Raw genomic sequence first — 19,007 nt, forward strand, 5'->3', positions numbered from 1 at the left:
CCTCTAACTCAGAGATTCACCCGAGTGCTGGGATTAAAGGCATGAGCCACCACCGCCTGGCAAATTATTAGAATCTCTTGAAAGGTAGATAAGACAAAGGTTGACTGACTGCTATGGAACATAATCTAAATTGGTTTTGTTGTTGTTGTTGTTGTTGTTGTTACAACTTCAATTTTTAAATGAACAGTAAACAGTTTTAAGTTTTATTCTACATATCCTACTGAGTTGAAATGTCAGAAAGAGGGTGACAAAGGAAGAGGGAATAGATAGAGGTAAGATCTAAGAAGTCAGACCTCTTTGTTCATCTTGTCAAATGGCTAGAGATGTAAGTACCTTATCCTAACTGTGACAGATATCTGCACTGGTGACGAGAGGAGGGAAAATTTTATATATATATATATCTATAGATCTATATAGGTATATAGATATATATCTATATATATATTGGTTTTTCGAGACAGGGTTTCTCTGTGTAGCTTTGTGCCTTTCCTGGATCTCGCTCGGTAGACCAGGCTGGCCTCGAACTCACAGAGATCCACCTGCCTCTGCCTCCCGAGTGCTGGGATTACAGGCGTGCACCACCACCACCCAGCTGAGAAAGATATTTTTGATGACTTTTTCATCTCAAAATCAGATTACTATTATAAACTCTTATTTTTTAAAAAAGTCAAAACATCAGCTTGCTACAGACAGTCAGCATTTGGAAACAACAGATTTTACTAAAAAAAAGATGAAAAGGAAAAGCACTGAGAACTTGCAGCAGATTCCGCTCACATTGACATCAAAATGGCCATGTTTCTTCATGCTCTGAGAGTTAAAAGATCCAAAATGTTTTACTATTCATGAAGCTGGAAAGAGCAGAAGTAGCTTTGGAGCCCATCCTGGACTAGCTCTGTAGACCTGGCTGGCTTTGAACTCACAGAGATCCACCTGTCTCTGCCTCCCGAGTGCTGGGATTAAAGGCGTGTGCCATCACCGCCCGGCTGCATATCTACTCTTATGAGAATATTGAAATATGTTGGCAGGATGCATATTTAAAAGTATTCTTAAGAGAGAATGATGAATCTGACTCAGGGTTAGACAATTCTTCTGTAGGAATCCATTTGTAGAACTGTGCTTTTAAATAATGCACCAAGACTTGAAAAGTTGACAAACCTGCTTTTCTATACTTAGTAGAAATGAATTTGGTGATAGAAACTTAGATTTAGTATCATGTAGCATCTCAAGTATGTGGGTTTATTGTTTACCATGTTTCAGTTTTGCTGCTTTTGACCATCTCAAACAATTGTGAAATGTAAGGCAAATGAAACGACAATGTTTATGTAGCAGTCTATGAATTGCCTTAAAGAAAAAGAGATCAATAAATATGAAATACATTTCTGTTCATTTTATATTTGTAGTTTTAAAATTTTGGCTCCACAAAGAAATACTGAATGAACTTCAGGGTAACTGTTGAGATTTTCATCAGTGGAGTCGTTAGTTATTTTAGTGACTGGGATTATATAGAAACAAAGAATTTCTTTTTTTGGTCACACACAGTATACTTTCAGCTTACCCAACTTTACTATTACATACCAGGTCCAACTTTTTTAGACCCTGATCAGTGATCAAACGTTCTTCTGTTAAAAAGCTTAATTTTTAATTGCTGGGTGGTGGTGGCGGCACACGCCTTTAATCCCAACATTTGGGAGGCAGAGGCAGGCAGATTTCTATGAGTTCAAGGCCAGCCTGGTCTAGGACAGAGCGAATTCCAGGACAGGTTCCAAAGCTACACTGAGAAACCCTGTCATGAAAAGCAAACAAAAGTTTTTATTGCTATTGTTCCCAGATGCCCTTCTTTGTAGCTTGCTAAATGAAAAAGTGCTATGTATTTATTTTGTTTTCTATGATGGTATACATGTTCATTAAAAGATCCCTAATTGATTATAAGAAGCAGTGGTCACTGATTCCTTTGCTGAATGAATTCCTCTAGTTTTCCTTGTACTTTTTCACAGAATCTGATGACTGTTTATTTAAATAATGTGCACTTAATTAAAAAAAGAGCAAATAAAACCAAGTTATGAAAATTTTTGGAGTCTTATAACAAATGCTGCTTTCTTTGGTTGTTATTGATAATTTCTTAAGAATCCCCTTTCAAACTATACCTGTTTTCCTTTATCCCATTTTACTACTAGAAAATGTTATGATGAAAGACCCTCCGGACTTACTGGACAGGCAGAAATGCCTGAATGCCTTGGCTTCTCTTCGACATGCCAAATGGTTTCAGGTTGGCATTTTGTTATTTCCTTACTGTTCTATGTTGATTTTATTTGGAAAACCTTCCACTTAGTGTTTTCTATGTGTTATATGAAATGGAGATACTTTGTAGCTCATAGAGTTATTGTTGGAGTAAATTAGATCCTTTGGATAAAGTACCTAGAATAGCTTCCATTGTGGTGTGTGTAGGCCAGAGGTCAACTCAGTGTCATTTCTCAGGAGCCACCCATGTTGTTGTTTCTGCCCACCACCCAACTCCCAGATAAATCACACATGGAGGCTTATTAATTATAAATGCCTGGCCTTAGCTTGGCTTATTTCTAGCCAGCTTTTCTTAACTTAAATTATCCAATCTATCTTTTGCCTCTGGGCTTTTCCTTTTCTATTTCTGTATACTTCCTTTGTTTCTTACTCTGTGGTTTGCTGTGTAGCTGGGTTACTGGCTCTTGGGTCCTCCTGCTTTTCTGGCTATTTCTTCCCTTCACATTTCTCCTTCTATATCTTCCCTCTGCCTGCCAGCCCTTCCTATCCTCTCCTGCCTTGCTGTTGGCTGTTCAGTTCTTCATTAGACCGTCAGTTGTTTCAGACAGGCTCTGTAACACAGCTTCACAGAGTTAAATGAATGTAACATAAACAAAAGTAACACACTTTAAAATAGTACTCCTCAACATTCTGCCCTTTTTTTTCTAAACAAAAATAAAAGGTTTTAACTTTAACACAGTAAGACTGTATACAATAAGAAAAATTATCAAGTAAAGATTACATTCACAATGTACTGAATTCCAATTCATTTGTGTCTGGTAAATTTAAGAAAATATTCAATAATCTATCTTATCTTAGTAAATCCAAAATTTTATACGTAATTTACTTTTTATCATATCTAAGAGAAACTGCAGCTTTAACTATCTAGTCTTCAACTCCATCAAAAGCCCAGAAGGATATAATATTATTTGAGTAAACAATAAGTACCTTGCAAATAACTTCCAAAAACCCTAGAAATGACAGAGAAATATTACTGCCTGGATAGTCACCCAAAGTTTCTCTGCAACATTGGAACATCCATCTTCAGCTTATAGGTCCATAGTATCTGGCAGACTTTTCAATGAAGCAGGAAATTTGAAAGACTGTCCCACCTATATTGGCAGAGTTTATCAGTCACTTTCCTCTGTGTTCAGCAGTTTCTTCTGTGAAGCAAGAATCCTGGAAGGACCATCTCCCTTGTTTTGGCAAATTCAGCAGTCACTTTTCTGTGGGTCAGGCATGTCCAGTTTATACAACATATTGTCTAGCAATCCAGGCAAGAGCAGCTTCTTGCCCAAATGGCTAGCCTTGCCATATTGAAAGCAAATTCCATAAGTAGTTTCTTCGATGCCCATCATCTCTGGAGTAAATTGATGCTACCAGGAGCATATGTGTCGCACTGTCATGCAAAGTCCTAAGTTAACAAAACATTTTAAATGCCATATTCTGCAAGTCTTTGAAAGTTTTGAAGACCATCCATCCATCCATCCATCCATCCATCCATCCATCCATCCAAAATATATCTCTATATGATCTGGAAAACATACCTAACATTTATAATTTTCATTATTATTAATGACTATCCACTAACCTATGTTCCTGATTATCCTATATAGTTTATGGTAACTTTCAAAAACTACAATTTCACCCTATTTTTCCAAATGAACTGCATAGGCACAGTACCTCAAACAAAAATAGAAACATGCATACAATTTGTTGTAACAAAAATAACCATAAATTTGTATCAATATACAAAAATTCTTTAAACAAGAGTAGGAACATGTATACAGTATAACAAAAATGACCTTAAATTTACATCAATATACAAAAGTCCTTTGAACAAGAGTAGAATATATATATATATATTAGTTGTAACAAAACTTAAATTTGTATCAATATACCATATTCTCCTAAATGATATCAAACATTCATAACCCACCAAATAATCAAAACCACCCATACCCGCTAGCTCTTGGGAATGTGGGCATAGTTTTCTCTAGCAAGCTTCTTGCTGGCTTTGGGTGAAGGCATTGTTTTTAGGGGTCCCTGAGAAAGTTTGAGATAATGGGAAGACCAGCAGTAAACCTTTGCTGATAGATACCACCTGTCAAGAATCAGGAGGTCTCCTTTGATCACACCTGATCAATATTATTCCTGAAGAAATCCACAACCTCTCGTCTCCCATGGGAACAAAACTCCAAAGCATTTTTGATTTCCATTTGTCAAATACAATTTTTGACTTCTTTTTATTTAAGGCATTCCTAAAGTATCTAGATTGGTTCAGTTTAGCAGTCCAGTTCACAAACCCATGTTTCTTAACACCTGTCTTTGCAATAAAAAACAATCAAACAAATTGCAAACAATCAAAAAAAAAATTCAAACTCAACACAGTAACATACAGGATCCAGACTCCCTCTCTATTTCCCATCTTGCGTGGCTTTTTTCAACTTTCTTTCTATGACTGTCTATACCCATATTCTTTTTTTCTTAAGCCTACACACATTGTAAAACACACTGGAACCCGTCTAGAGGTTTTTTCCAAGTGGATTTCTTTTACTGCATATCTTTTAGCCTCCCTCTTACCCCCCCCCCCCCCCCCCCCGTAGCTTTGCGCCTGTCCTGGAACTTGCTTTGTAGACCTGGCTGGCCTCAAACTCACAAAGATCTGCCTGCCTCTGCCTCCCCAGTGCTGGGATTAAAGGCATGTGCCACCACCGCACGGCTCTTTTAGCCTTTTTTAATCACGAGAGCAAACCTTTAACCTGCTAACCTACACTTGCACCCTCCATGAGTGGTTCTCAACTGGCTCTGCCTGCTGCTCGGGTTGTGAAAGTGAAGCCTAAAGTTCAAAGCCTGGTCAGAGGTTTGTAACTGAGAACTGCATTTAACCTTCCTAGAGTTCTAGAATGCTAAATCTTGCTCTGTGGCAAGAGTTTTTACTTAGTTTTTTGTTCCTACTTAACGTACTGAAGGGCTTAACTGGCAGAAACTGTCTGGTAGAAACTCTTAAAGGAGCTGTATTTTCTTTTTCTTTAAGCTTTCTCAGGCCCTATGGAAATTTGAGCTCCTCGTTGGACTCCAAAAATGTGTTGTTTTACTTTTTTGGGGGGAGCCCACCACTCAGCTCCCAAATAAAGCATACACAGAGGCTTATACTTAATTACAAATGCTCAGCCTAAGGCTTGTTTCTTACCAGCTTCTAACTTTAAATTATTCCTTATCTACCTTTAACCTCAGGGCTTTTTCCTTTCTCTATTTCTGTATACCTTTTCTTTCCTTCTTACTCCTTGTCTAGATGTGTAGCTGGGTGGCTTGGTGGTTAGTCCCTGAAGTTCTCCTTCCCTGGTTACTTCTTACCCCCAGATTTCTCCTTCTATATTTTCTTTCTGCCTGCCAGCTCCGCCTATCCTTTCTCCTGCCCTGCTATTGACCGTTCAGTTCCTTATTAGACTCTCAGGTGTTTTAGACAGGCACAGTAACACAGCTTCACAGAGTTAAACAAATGCAACGTAAATAAAAGTAACATACCTTAAAATAATTATTAAATTAATTAAATTTATTCCACCTTACCTTTTTTTGAAAAAGGGCCTCTCACTGAGATCTAGAACTCACCAAATAGGCTATGCTGACTGGCCAGCAAGCACCATGGATCCTCCACTGCTGTTTTCCCAACACTGAGATTCCACACCTAGCTTTTAAAACATAGATTCTGAGAGTTGAACTCAAGCCTCCATGCTTGCACAGGAAACACTTTATCCACTGAGCTGTCTTCGTGTTTTGTTATCATGTTATTCTTTTGGGCTTACTCTTCTGAATAGTAGATGGTGGCTTGTAAAATATAAACAAGGAAAAGGTGAAAGTTAAGATAGTGCCTGGAATAGGGTTGCCATGAGTTTACAAAAAGAATTTTTATATTAAATTCCTTTTACTTAAAAAAATCCTGCCTTTCTGAACTTGCTATTTTCATAACTTGTGCTTGATAACCAGTAAATCATTTGCTAATTAGTATTCATTTTTAAAAACTTATCCATAATCAGTGTTTTTCAAATTGAGAATGGATTTCTGTAGGGATATTGGAATCATTTTGTTTGTTTTAGGCAAGGGCAAATGGATTAAAATCATGTGTAATTGTCCTCCGCATTCTGCGTGATTTGTGCAACAGAGTACCTACATGGGCACCATTGAAAGGATGGGTAAGTACTTACCTGTGATTAAAAAACAAATCTGAAGCTATAGCAGAGGAAATTCTAGAGATGATGTTACTATAGAATGACTGTCTTCTGAGTTAATTAAGGCATACATTGTCTTTTTTTGCCCTGGAATTAATTATGCAATTTTATAAATTCTTTTTTGCATATAACTTGTCTCTTTTGTCTTGTCATTTGTGGTTTAGACTTGATATATGTATATAAAAAATGTAAATTTCTCTCCCTTTCTCCCTCTGTCTACACACACACACACACACACACACACACACACACACACACGCACCTTTTAGAAGTAAGTCCTGTTTTGCTTTAACTCTGGGTTGATTATTGATCACTCATGAATCACTTGCTGCTGCTGATAGCCTTCTTGGCTGGTCCATTGCCCTCAGTGTGTTGTTACATTTCTGTGGAGACTATCTGATAGACTGGTGTCTTTTGTAATTCTCATGAAATGTAGACACAGATCCAACATCTTGAGTTAATGCAATTTGGTTAAGTGCAGTGTTTGCCTAATATTAATTATTAATTAGGGACATAACATACATTGTAACATTGACTTAATTTGGAAGTTATTATGCCTGATCCAGTCTGGACTACAAATTACAATTTTATGAAAATAATTTAAAGTTGTAAAGGTTTCTTTATAAAATAATGAGCAATTATGAACATTTATGCAACTTCATAAGTTTCAGTTTATCTAATACAGAGGTGTGGTTCTTTTTTTTAATTATAATTGTTGCTCTTAGAGAAGGGTATTTGAAGGAAATCAACTCTTATAGTTCAGTGCTTAAAAACCTGCCTTTCTGAACCATAACTTACTATTTCTCATAACTTGATTTTTTTGTTTGCTTGATAACCAGTAAATTATCTGCTAATTGAAATTCATTTAAAAAAACTTATCTGTGATCAGTGTGTTTCAATTGAGGAATCATTTTGTTTGTTTAGATAGGCAAGGTCAAATTGATTAAAATCATGTGTTTTCTAACTTAAGTGGGATTTAGATAGACCAGTTGCTACCTTGGTTATTTATTAGCTATTACTCATATCAAAGCTTGTTAATCTTAAATGAATTATGTGACTGTAATTTCTTCATTTTTTTTATCTAAAAATCATAAAGTTTTTGTCTCAAATATTTTCAGAAATATCTAAAAATTTAAGAAATGATTGGATTAGAGTAGATAATCATGGGGGAATAGTTAAATGGACCTTAAATATAAATTGTCTACACTTTTTTGGCTTCCCTTAGATAGAAATGTCAGCTCACATTTAACTGGAATCCTTTTAACACTTGGTGCATGTACTAATTTGTAATTTAATATCTTCTAGCCACTAGAGCTTATATGTGAAAAGTCTATAGGTACTTGTAATAGACCTTTGGGCGCTGGGGAGGCCTTGAGACGAGTAATGGAGTGTTTGGCATCTGGAATACTACTTCCTGGTAAGGGTTTCAAACTCTCAAGGCAGAAGAATAAGAAAAAAACTTACTTTTGTTAATTATCTAAACATATGCTAAATGTTTGTCCTCTGCAGAGGAAAATGATAAGTAGGAGTTGTGATCTTTGGAATTTTAGTAGCTCGACTGTGTGTGGAAGAGTGCTGTAAAGCTTTTCCATAGTTCTCATTTGTGTTTTATGTGTACTAACATAAAGGGTACTAATAGATACTGTGTCTGCTATGCATTTGCTTCACCTAGAAGTCTGAATCTGGAAATGTAAATGCTTATTTGAAAAATAGGAAGTTTATTTTGTTTGCAAGTGTATTATTAAATTTGGAAAATTAAATATGTAATCTATTTAAAGTTTCATCATGTTGTTGTAAATTCTTGGGGTAAGGTTCATTTTAGTATTAGGTGACTTCCAGTAAAAAAATGACAGTTAGGTGCTAACACTGCAAATGACAGATTGTCCTTAATACTCCATTTATATGAGCAGACTTTTAATTTAGTTCTACAGTTTTTTTCCTTCTCTCTTTGTTACTTTGCTGTGTTCTAAACTCATTTCTAAATTTTTATTTTTCCTTGCCTTTGCCAAAGGGGGTCCTGGCCTTCATGATCCTTGTGAGCGAGACCCAACAGATGCTCTGAGCTACATGACCACTCAGCAAAAAGAAGAAATCACTCATAGTGCACAGGTATGAGACTGGTGTATCACTGTTGCTTAGAAAGATACCATAATTTCCATTTCTGAATTGTTCTGTGTGGCTACCTTTCTTGTATGTTTAAGTTAGGGAATTCTACCAGTATTATAATATCAGTATGTAAAGAATGTCATTTGAGTTAAATGTCATATAAGCCAGAATGGTTATTGAGATTTCATTAAATATAATGTTTTATTCTTTAGCATGCACTTAGACTATCAGCCTTTGGCCAGATTTATAAAGTGCTGGAGATGGACCCCCTTCCATCTAGTAAGCCTTTTCAGAAGTATTCCTGGTCCGTTACTGATAAAGAAGGTGAGTAAGAAAGAGGTTTTTTTGTTTGTTTTTTTTGTTTGTTTGTTTAATTAGAGTTGAGGGTTAACATTGGTGGTGGTGTGCACCTTGTTTAGGGAGCTTAAACATTGGTCATCCAAGTTACTGCTTTTCTTAACTTATTTGGCTTCTATCCAAAACATCAGTGATATCAGCCTGCTATCTCGTTTGTTCTTATTAGTGATGAGCTTATTTTCCTGTGTTGCTAGATTTTGTTACTGCATAGATTTAAGAACCATAATTTAGGCTTCTGGTCTAAGAGGAGATAAACCATAAGTTAAGAAGAGATGTTCTCTCTGTCACTGGTCAGTGTGATAAACTTTCTGAAGTTTGCAAATGATTTGTACAAAGAAAGAGAAACAAAAGTATAGGGGATAAGAAAAATGTATTGGGAAATTCATGGCCACCTCTGTTTGTACTTGTCTACCTGTACTTGTTGTGTGACAAAACGTTTCCTGGGTAGATGAAACACATTCATCTTCTCACCCCAGATAGGGAACTCAAGACAGACCAAAGTATAGATACCACCAAAGTCCAACTTGGTGAACCAATGAGTTTTACTGTGGGTAAGGAGTTACAGGATCAGGAATGACTCACAGACAGCTGCATCACCAATGCCCACTTGAGCACAGGTGACAGCTCACAAAATATATATGAATGCTGTTTTCTTTATTTCTCTCTTGGCATGTTTGTTGTTTCTATATAGGAAGGTTGCTGAGTTTTGTGTGTTAATTTTGTATCCTGCCAGTTTTCAGAATGTATTTATGAGCTATAGAAATTTCTTGGTGGCGTCTTTAGGGTCTTTTATGTTTAAAAATCGTACTGTCTGCCAATACTGTTACTTTGACTTCTTTTCCTATTTGTATCTTCTTGATCTTCAGTTTAACTGCTCTAGCTAAAAGCAATATATATTGAATGACAGTGGAGATATTTGTCTTGTTCCTGATTTTAGTTTAGAATTATGTTGGCTATGGATTTGTTGTAAACTGCCTGTATTATGTTGAGATTTGTCCCTGGTAACCCTAGTCTCTTCAGGACTTTTATCATGAAGGGATGTTAGATTTTTGGTAAAGGCCTTTTCTGCCTCTGATGAGATAATCATGTGGTTGTCTATATGGTGGAGTCTGTTTATTGATTTACATATGTTGAAACATACCTACATCTCTGGGATGAAGCTGACTCAATCATGGTTGATGATCTTTTCATATATGCCTGCATTCATCTTGCAAATATAGAGAACTTTTACATCTGTACTCATCAGAGGTGCTGGCTTATCATTTTCTTCTTTTGTTGAGTATTTTGTGATTTTGGAAATACTGACTTTGTGTTGTAATGTCTCCCTTTCATTTCTAATTACAATTAAAACTATTTTATGTGTATGAGTGGGTTTTTATTTTTTGTTTTTGTTTGTTTGTTTTTTGAGACAAGGTTTCTGGTGCCTGTCCTGGGTCTTTTTCTGTAGACCAGGCTGGCCTTGAACTCACAGAGATCTGCCAGGCTCTGTCTCCTGAGTACTGGGATTAAAGACGTGTCCTACCGCCGCCACCACCACCACCACCACCACCACCACCTGACCCTGTATGAGTGCTTCGCCTGCAAGTATATCTGTGCCATATGTGTGCCTGGTGTTCATGGAGGTCAGAGGAGGGCATTGGATCCTTTGGAATTGAAATTATGGATGATTGTGAGCCACCATATGGGTGCTGGGAAACAAATCCAGATCCTTTGCAACAGCAACTAATGCTCTTCTATGCTGTCTCTCTAGCACTCTTCTCTAAATAAATTAGGATCCAATTTGGAATTAGATTCTTCCTTCTGGTTAATTTCTCTAAAAGTTTGTCACTTTTGTTTTCAGTTTTTTTCCCCCCCAAAAGAACCATCTCTTTACATCATTGATTCTGTGTTGTTTTTCTTTCCTATTTCATTAATTTCAGCCCTGTGTTGATTATTTCTACTGTCTACTTTTTTTGGGTGTTTGTTCTTGTTTTTGTTTTTTTTTAAGCATTCAAGTACCTTCCTATTAGGACTGCCTTTACTGTGTTGCATAGATTTTGGTATGTTGCAATGTTGTGTTTTTATTTTGATTGAATTCTAAGAAGTTTTACACCCCCATGGTTGTCCTGGAACTTGCTCTGTAGAGCGGGCTGGCCTTGAACTTGGAGATCTGCCAGCCTTTGTCTCCCAAGTGCTGGGATTAAAGGCTTGTGTCACTGCTGCCTGGCTTAAATTTCTTTTTTGATTTCTCCCTTGATCCAATTTTCATCTAGTACCTTGTTTCCATGAGTTTGTCTGCTTTATGCTATTTCTATTGTTGGAATTCAGCTTTACCCTTTTGTGACCAGAGGATGCAGGATATTTAGTTTTCCTATATTTGTTGAGACTTACATTGTGGTCATTTTTGGAAAAAGTTCCATGGGCTGCTGAGAAGAAAGTAAATTCTTTAGTGTTTGCATAGAATATTCTGTTAGGTCCATTTCATTTATGATGTCATTTAACTCCAGAGTTTCTCTGTTTAGTTTGTGTCTCGATAACCTATCTGTGAGAGTGGGTTATTGGAGTCGTACACGTTCACTGTATTAGCATCAACCTGTGAGTTTCAGATTGTTTATTTTACAAAATTGTGTGCCCTTTGTTTGTTTTGTAAATGTTTAGAATTGTAATAAATTGTAATGTGGTGTTGGTGAATTTTTCCTTTAATGAGTATGAATTGCCTTTTCCTGTCTGTTCTGTCTTGTTTTGGTTTGAAATCCATTTTGCTAGGTATTAGAATAGCCTGTTTGTTTTAGTTCAATTTTCTTGGAATATTATTTTCTGTCCTTTTACCCTAAAATAATGTCTGTCTTTAATGAGGAGATGTTTTCTTGTAGGCAACAAAAAGACTCATCCTGTTTTCTAATCCCTGTTATTCTGTTTTTATTGGAAAATTGAGACTGTTGCTATTTAGAGTTACTTTTGAGCAGCGTTTTAATTTTTTTTTAAATTTTGTTGGTGTGGTTGTATTGATTTTTTTTCATACCTTGTTCTGGGATTTTTTTGTTCCTTTCTTCTCTTGGGTGTGTTTAATCTTCTCTTTAGACCAAAGTATTTCTTATAGTATCCTCTGTTGAATTGGCTTAATAGACATGAATTCCTCAAATTTGTTTTTATCATGAAGCATTTTTCTTTCTCTTCCAGTTATGACTGAAAGTTTTGTTTGGGTATAGTAGTCTGAGCTGACAGCTGTGGTCATTCAAAAATGTATAGAGTGTCAGACCAGGTCTTTATGCTTTCAAAGTCTATATTGAAAAATTATTTGTTATTCTGATGAGTCTGCCTTTATATGTGACTTGGTCTTTCTTTTTAGAAGCTTTTAATATCTTTTCTTTATTCTGTACATTTAGTATTTTTATCATTTTGTCTCTTATCCCACCTCCATCTTGTTTGGTTTTCTGGATGCCTCTTGTACCGTGATAGCATCCCTTCCCTTAAATTTCAGAAATTTTCTTTTACTATTTATTTTGGAAAATATTTTGTGTGCCTTTGGCCTGGGTTTCTTTTCCTTCTTTTCTACTTTATATTCTAGATTTGATTGCTACTAGGGGTGAAGAAATTTCAACTACTGTTGAGAGATGGGAGTACATGTTGCCAATGCAATTTGTGGAGTGAGGGCATTCTGAAATTTCTAAGTGCATTGTTTTGAGATGCATGTGTACACATACTATGTTCAGGTTAAGGAATTAGGCTGCTAAGTACACTATTAAAATGTGCATGTGTGTATGAATCTGTATACATAACCTAAACCAAATTGAGGTCCTAGGTACTGAACTCCTATGTGTGCCTACTTCACTGTTATATGGCATGTTGTAATTAGTCTCCACCACTTAAGTGACTAAGCAAACAGAGAATAGAGTACTGTTTGTCCTTGTTATATGTAAATACTTTGCCTATATGTAGATTGTGCTGAAAGTATTTGTTATTGAATAGATGCATATATGAGTTTATAATGGGAACAATAAGGGGTACTGGCTTTGAGTGCTTCTGAGGATAAAGTTGTTACACATAAGAATTAAGGATGGTGCCAGACCTCAGAAATGATCTCATTACCAGACCATGAAAGATTATAATGACTTGCTTTTTATAAATGTAAGTCCATGTTTTCCCTTATTATTGTTATTAGCCCCAGGTATTCGAGTTCTTTTCCAATGCCAGGGCTGATAAAATGAAGCCACAGAATTCTGTCCATGTAGCTGGCATACTTAAATCCGTGTATTTAACCAGCTTACACTTTCTAGTCAGGAAGATGCTTTTAATGTAGGATAATGAGTGGAAAAAGGATTGAATAAACATAGTTCCTAGTTTAAAGCTTCTATTTCTTAAAAATTTCACTCTAGAAGACTAACATATTTATAGTTGTATGCAAACAAACAGAAACGTTAGGTAGACATTACTTCTTGTTGGAGAACATCAAGTTTGAGCTGACTGGAAAATATTGACTCAAGCAATATGAACTATTTATGCCAAAGCACAATAAATCTTGATAGTGAGAAAATACAGAATTTCACTGTTATTACATATTTTTCTAGAATTATCTAGAAATTTTGTGGCATGACTATCTTGAGCATAGCTTTTCTTAGGAAAAGTCCTGTGAACTAATTTTTAAGTTGAAGACAGAATTCATTAATGTACTTTGGCAGGCTCATGACCTTTCCTCTCTTTCTCCTTTGAAACTTGGGCAGCAGAGTGCTTTTTATTTGTATCATTTTCTTTAGGTTCCTTTCCATTATGTTGTTTCTATCTCTCACGTTAAAATACTCTATAAAATAGAAGACAAGTAGAAAATACCTTTGACCTGAACCAACTGCAATTAAGGACACATAAAATGTATATGCAAATAGGCAATACTACACGGTGTTCTGATTAAGTAGGAAGTTTATAGTGGGTAAAAAGCCTTGTAGAAAACTGTAAATAGAATCTTGCAAAAGACTTATAATTCAATTCAATGATCAGATTTACAAAAGCATAAGATCTTAATATATTGATAATTTATAGAAGCAATTTAGAAATACTGGAAAAGGTAGATCAGTCCTTCTAAACCAACTATTGTTGGTTTTTTTTTTTTTTTCACTCTTTTGCGGGGGTCTGCTACCCAACTCCCAAATAAATCATACACGGAGGCTTATTCTTAATTATAAATGCCCGGCTTTAACTTGGCTTATTTCTAGTCAACTTTTCTTAACTTAAATTATCCCATCTATCTTTTGCCTCTGGGTTTTTTCCTTTTCTTACTTCCTTAATCTTATTTTCACTCTTACTCTGTGCCTGGCCCCTAGCATCCTCCTCTCCTTGTTCTTTAGATCTTTCTACTTTTTCTCCCAGATTTCTTCTATTTATTCTCTGCCTCCCAGCCCCACCTATCCTTTCTCCTGCCTCACTATTTCTCCTGCCTCACTATGGGCTGTTCAGCTCTTTATTATACCATCAGGTGTTTTAGACAGGCAAAGTAACACAGCTTCACAGAGTTAAACAAATTCAACATAAAAGAATACAACACATCTTTGTATCATTAAACAAATGTTCCACAGCATAAACAAATGAACACATCCTAAAATAATATTCTACAGCATTTCCCCCTTTTTGTCTGCATAAAAAAGTTTTAACTTTAACATAGTATACAACTGTACACAACAAAAACAGTTATTAGGAAAGAATTAAATTTACAATATTCTGTTCTTTCCTAGTTAGTATATTCAGAGAAAGTAATGCACTATCTATCCTATCTTAGTGAATCCAAAGTTTTACACCTAACTTACTTTCTATCATAACTAAGGAAAACTGCAGCTATAACTATCTAGTCTTCAACTCCATCAAAGACCTAGAAAGATGTAATATTATCTAACAGCAGAGACCTTTACCTGCCTGGACAGTCACCCAAAGTTCCTCTGTAATGTTGGGCTATCCATCTTCAGCCTCCAGGCCTAGATTTTCTGACAAATTTTCAGTGAAGCAGGAAATTTGAAGGACTGTCCTGCCTTGTATTGGCAAAGTTTGTCAGTTGAATTCCTCTGTATCCTACAAGAATATCTGGCAGACTCTTCTGTGAAGCAGGAGTTTTGAAGGACTATCCTGCCTTGTTTTGGCAAAGTTCAACAGTCTTTTTCCTGTGTGTCTGCATGTCCAGTCTGCACAGCAGATTGTCAGCAGTTAAAGGCAAGAGCGGTTTCTTTGCCCAGTAGTTAACCTTGCCACAGTGAAAGCAAACTCCATAAAGAGTTTCTTCAATGCCCATCATCTTCTCTGAAGTAAATTGGTGCTGCCAGGAACAGATGTCTTTCCTTGTCATGAAAAAAGTCTTAGGTTAACAAAACATTTTAAATGCCATATTCTGTAGGTTTTTGACATATTTGAAAATCATTTATCTGTCTAAAAAGTATATCTGTATGATCTTGAAAGCATACCTAACATATCTACAAATTTTATTGTTATAGATGACTAACTACTGAGCTGTGTTTCTTGATTATCCTAAATAGTGCATAATAATAGCTTTCAAAAGCTAGAATTTTTTACCTTACATTTTTAAAGGAACTGTATAGGTATAATACCTTAAACAAGAGTAGAAACATGTATACAGTGTAACAAAAATAACTTTGTATCAATATACTATATTCCCCTAATTGATAAGAAACATCCATAACCCACCAAATAATCAACTGCCTCCCATAACCCAACTCTTGGGAATGTGAATGTTGTATTCTCCAAACTGCTTCCTGCTGTCTGTGGACAAAACATCTTTAGAGTCCCAGAGAGAAAATTTGAGATAATGGCCAAGTCCTGGGAACACCAGCGGTAACCTTTGTTGATAGATATCACCTGTCAAGATTCAGGAGGTCTTCCTTGAACAAACCTTATCTATATTAACCCGGAATGAATTCACAGCCTCTTGTTTCCTATGGAAACAAAAACAAAACCTCTTCTCCAAAGCATTTTTTTTTAACTTCTATTTTAAAGTTAAGACATTCCTAAAATATCTAGGCTGGTGTCTGTCATCAGTCCCTCTTTCAATTCCATGTCTCTCAGCAGCTGTTGTTTGCTTGTCAGCAATCAAAACATTCAAAATCAACACAGTACTACTGTACGGGATCCAGACTCCCTGTGTATTTCCCATCTCTACATGGCTTTTTTTCTTTTATATTACTTTAACTGTCTGTTTAAATACTTCTTTTATTTTTAAACTCTTTCTTTCAATGACTGTCCATACCCTTTTTCTTTTTTTTTTCAAGCCTCTGCCATTGTTAAATACATGGTAACCCTTTTAAGGGTTTTTTTCCATCTGAACCTGCTTTCCTGCATATCTTTTAGCCTTTTTTGGCAACACTCGCAAACTTTAGACTGCTAAGTGCGGCTCTCTTGGCTTGCTCTGCCTGCTTCTAGGTTTGTGAGAGAGCCAAGCCTTTAAAGCTTGTGGCCTCGTTGGAGGTTTGTGACTGAAAACTGCATTCAATCTTCCTAGCCTAAGGAATCCGGTACTTGTGTTGCCATAAGTGGTATTTACTTAGCTTTATGTTTCTGGTTTCTATTTAGTGCTGCTGGCTGAACATCAGTGCCTTGTGCCTCTCCTCCCCTCCCCTCTCCTCTCCCCTCCCCTTCCTTCCCCTCCCCTCCCCTTTCCTTTTATTTTCTTATTTCAGCTTTCTCAGGCACTAGGGATATTTGAGCCTCACATTGGTATGCCAAATGTATTTTTTGCTATTAGACTATCAGGTGTTTTAGGCAGGCACACTAATACAGCTTCGCAGAATTAAACAAATGAAACAAAAAGAATGCAACACATCTTTGCATCATTAAGCAAATGTTCCACAGAATAAACAATTGTAACACAACCTAAAATAATATTCTACAACAACTAGCTACTTTTAATCATCTGACATGTAGATGACAGACTTTTTGTTCAGGTTTATAACAGATATGAATATATGCCATTCTAGTCTGTTTGGTCTGTGCAGTAAAGTTAACTGGAAAAACTTTTTTTTTTTTTTTTTTTTTTTCCGAGACAGGGTTTCCCTGTGTGCCTTTGCGCCTTTCCTGGAGCTCACTTGGTAGCCCAGGCTGGCCTCTAACTCACAGAGATCCGCCTGCCTCTGCCTCCTGAGTGCTGGGATTAAAGGCGTGTGCCACCACCGCTAGACTGGAAAACATAATTACAGTTTTGCAAGCTGAAGTTTAAGCCCAATGCTCCAAGAGAATTGATGTTGGGTTGTCTGGTAATGGTCCTTTTCTTTTTTATTTTTGGTATTTTGAGACAGGGTCTACATAGCCCCGGTTGTCTTGGAATTTACTATGTAGACCAGGATGGCCTCAGACTTAGATCTGCCTGCCTCTGTCTTCTGAGTGCTGGAATCAAAAGTGTATGCTATCACTGCCCAACACTTAGTAATAGTCTATTTCTTTTCATTTTCTTCCTTTTAAAGACAGGGTTTTCTTGTATAACTCTGGCTGTCCTGGAACTTGCTCTGTAGACCAGGCTGGCCTTGAACTCAGATGTGCCTGCCTCTGCTTCTTGACAGATGGTAACTGCTATATGTCTTCTTATAGTGGAAGAGGCACTCTCTTTCAGGCATATTTTTCAACTCTAATGTTCATTAGGGTTGTGCCTCTCACACAACCTCCCTCAACATCTTTGCATAGGGGATTAAGATTCAGCATGTGAATTTTAGGAGGATAGAAGTATCCAGACCATAGCATAGACATATACATATCTAAATAAATATAGAATAGGTATTTATAAAAATAATAATAAATGGTTTCAAAAGATCATTGCACATTCTAGATTATAACTATGGCATTTTAATTGATCGTTGAAAAACTCGTGTGATCTTTTTGAGGTTTTTCTACTCAAACATTAAAAGGATCATTGTTTTAACTGACAGTGAAGATCTCAAAATTGTTTGTAGGTTCTGGATCTTCAGCTCTAAAGAGGCCATTTGAAGATGGATTAGGGGATGATAAAGATCCCAATAAGAAGATGAAACGAAACTTAAGGAAAAGTATGTAAATCATTATTCTAATTGTGGGAACTAGAGAAGGTTTATAGCTTCAGAAAATAAGAAATGAAGAGTTTCATTGACTTGAATTAGAATTTTAAGAATAGACCTTAGTTGACAAAATTGGTAGTTGAACTTTGAGTTTCTAAGTTTCATTGCTTAAGACATGCTGACAAACAGAAATTAATGGGACATTATTTTTAGCATCCTATTAATATAAGAAATTTAAAGACTACTCATGGAGAGAATTTGTATTTTAAAATTCTCATTTTTGTAAACACATGAGAAATTTTAAAACATTCTTTATATTTATTTTATTAGACATAATAAATGAATGTTTTGCCTGCATATATGTATTTGCACCATATATGGTGCCTGCAGAAATCAGAAGAGGACATCAAGTACCCTAGAAATGGAGTTAACAGGTGGCGGTGAACCACCATGTATATGGATGCTGGGAACTGAATCCAGATCTTCTGCAAGAGCAAGTGTTCTTAACTGCTGATCTGTCTTTCTAGACCATCACATGGGGAATTTACAGTGGCTAATGGGAGGTACAGATATATTGTTTGCTGTCAAATGGCTTTCTAGTTAATTTCTAATCTATTTTCTCTTTCTCTCATAGTTCTGGACAGCAAAGCAATAGACCTTATGAATGCACTAATGAGATTAAACCAGATCAGGCCTGGGCTTCAATATAAGCTTTTGTCACAGTCTGGCCCAGTCCATGCCCCAGTCTTCACAATGTCTGTAGATGTAGATGGCACAACATATGAAGCCTCAGGACCATCCAAGAAAACAGCAAAACTTCATGTAGCAGTGAAGGTACAGTATTCTTTTACTTGCCAGTCCTTCCTTTGTTTTGTTCAGATAAAGTGCTTACCTATATCTGTAATGCTTTAAGGACAGTGACATAGAAACTTCTTTCACCTATGGATCACGTTTGTTATTGTTGTGACATAAAATATGTGTTGATTGTATGCAATTTAGAAAATAAAGAAATTGTATGCCACATTTCTGAGGCAAAGATAATATT

At 36.1% G+C, this 19,007-nt stretch overlaps 1 protein-coding gene across 5 annotated transcripts in view; it reads left to right on the plus strand.

Moving 5' to 3' along the window:
- Positions 1 to 19,007, plus strand: part of LOC118583174 (spermatid perinuclear RNA binding protein) — a 141,789-nt gene that overhangs the window by 74,920 nt on the left and 47,862 nt on the right. For all 5 annotated transcript variants that reach the window (XM_036186552.1, XM_036186556.1, XM_036186555.1 and 2 more), the window contains 7 exons: positions 2,175 to 2,266; positions 6,375 to 6,470; positions 7,812 to 7,923; positions 8,518 to 8,615; positions 8,825 to 8,936; positions 17,882 to 17,974; positions 18,597 to 18,796. In XM_036186552.1, coding sequence (XP_036042445.1) covers positions 2,175 to 2,266; positions 6,375 to 6,470; positions 7,812 to 7,923; positions 8,518 to 8,615; positions 8,825 to 8,936; positions 17,882 to 17,974; positions 18,597 to 18,796 — 803 coding nt within the window. The remainder of the gene's footprint in view (positions 1 to 2,174; positions 2,267 to 6,374; positions 6,471 to 7,811; positions 7,924 to 8,517; positions 8,616 to 8,824; positions 8,937 to 17,881; positions 17,975 to 18,596; positions 18,797 to 19,007) is intronic.

This window comes from Onychomys torridus, chromosome 4 (genome assembly GCF_903995425.1).
Source record: "Onychomys torridus chromosome 4, mOncTor1.1, whole genome shotgun sequence".
NCBI classification, from domain to species: Eukaryota; Metazoa; Chordata; class Mammalia; order Rodentia; family Cricetidae; genus Onychomys; species Onychomys torridus.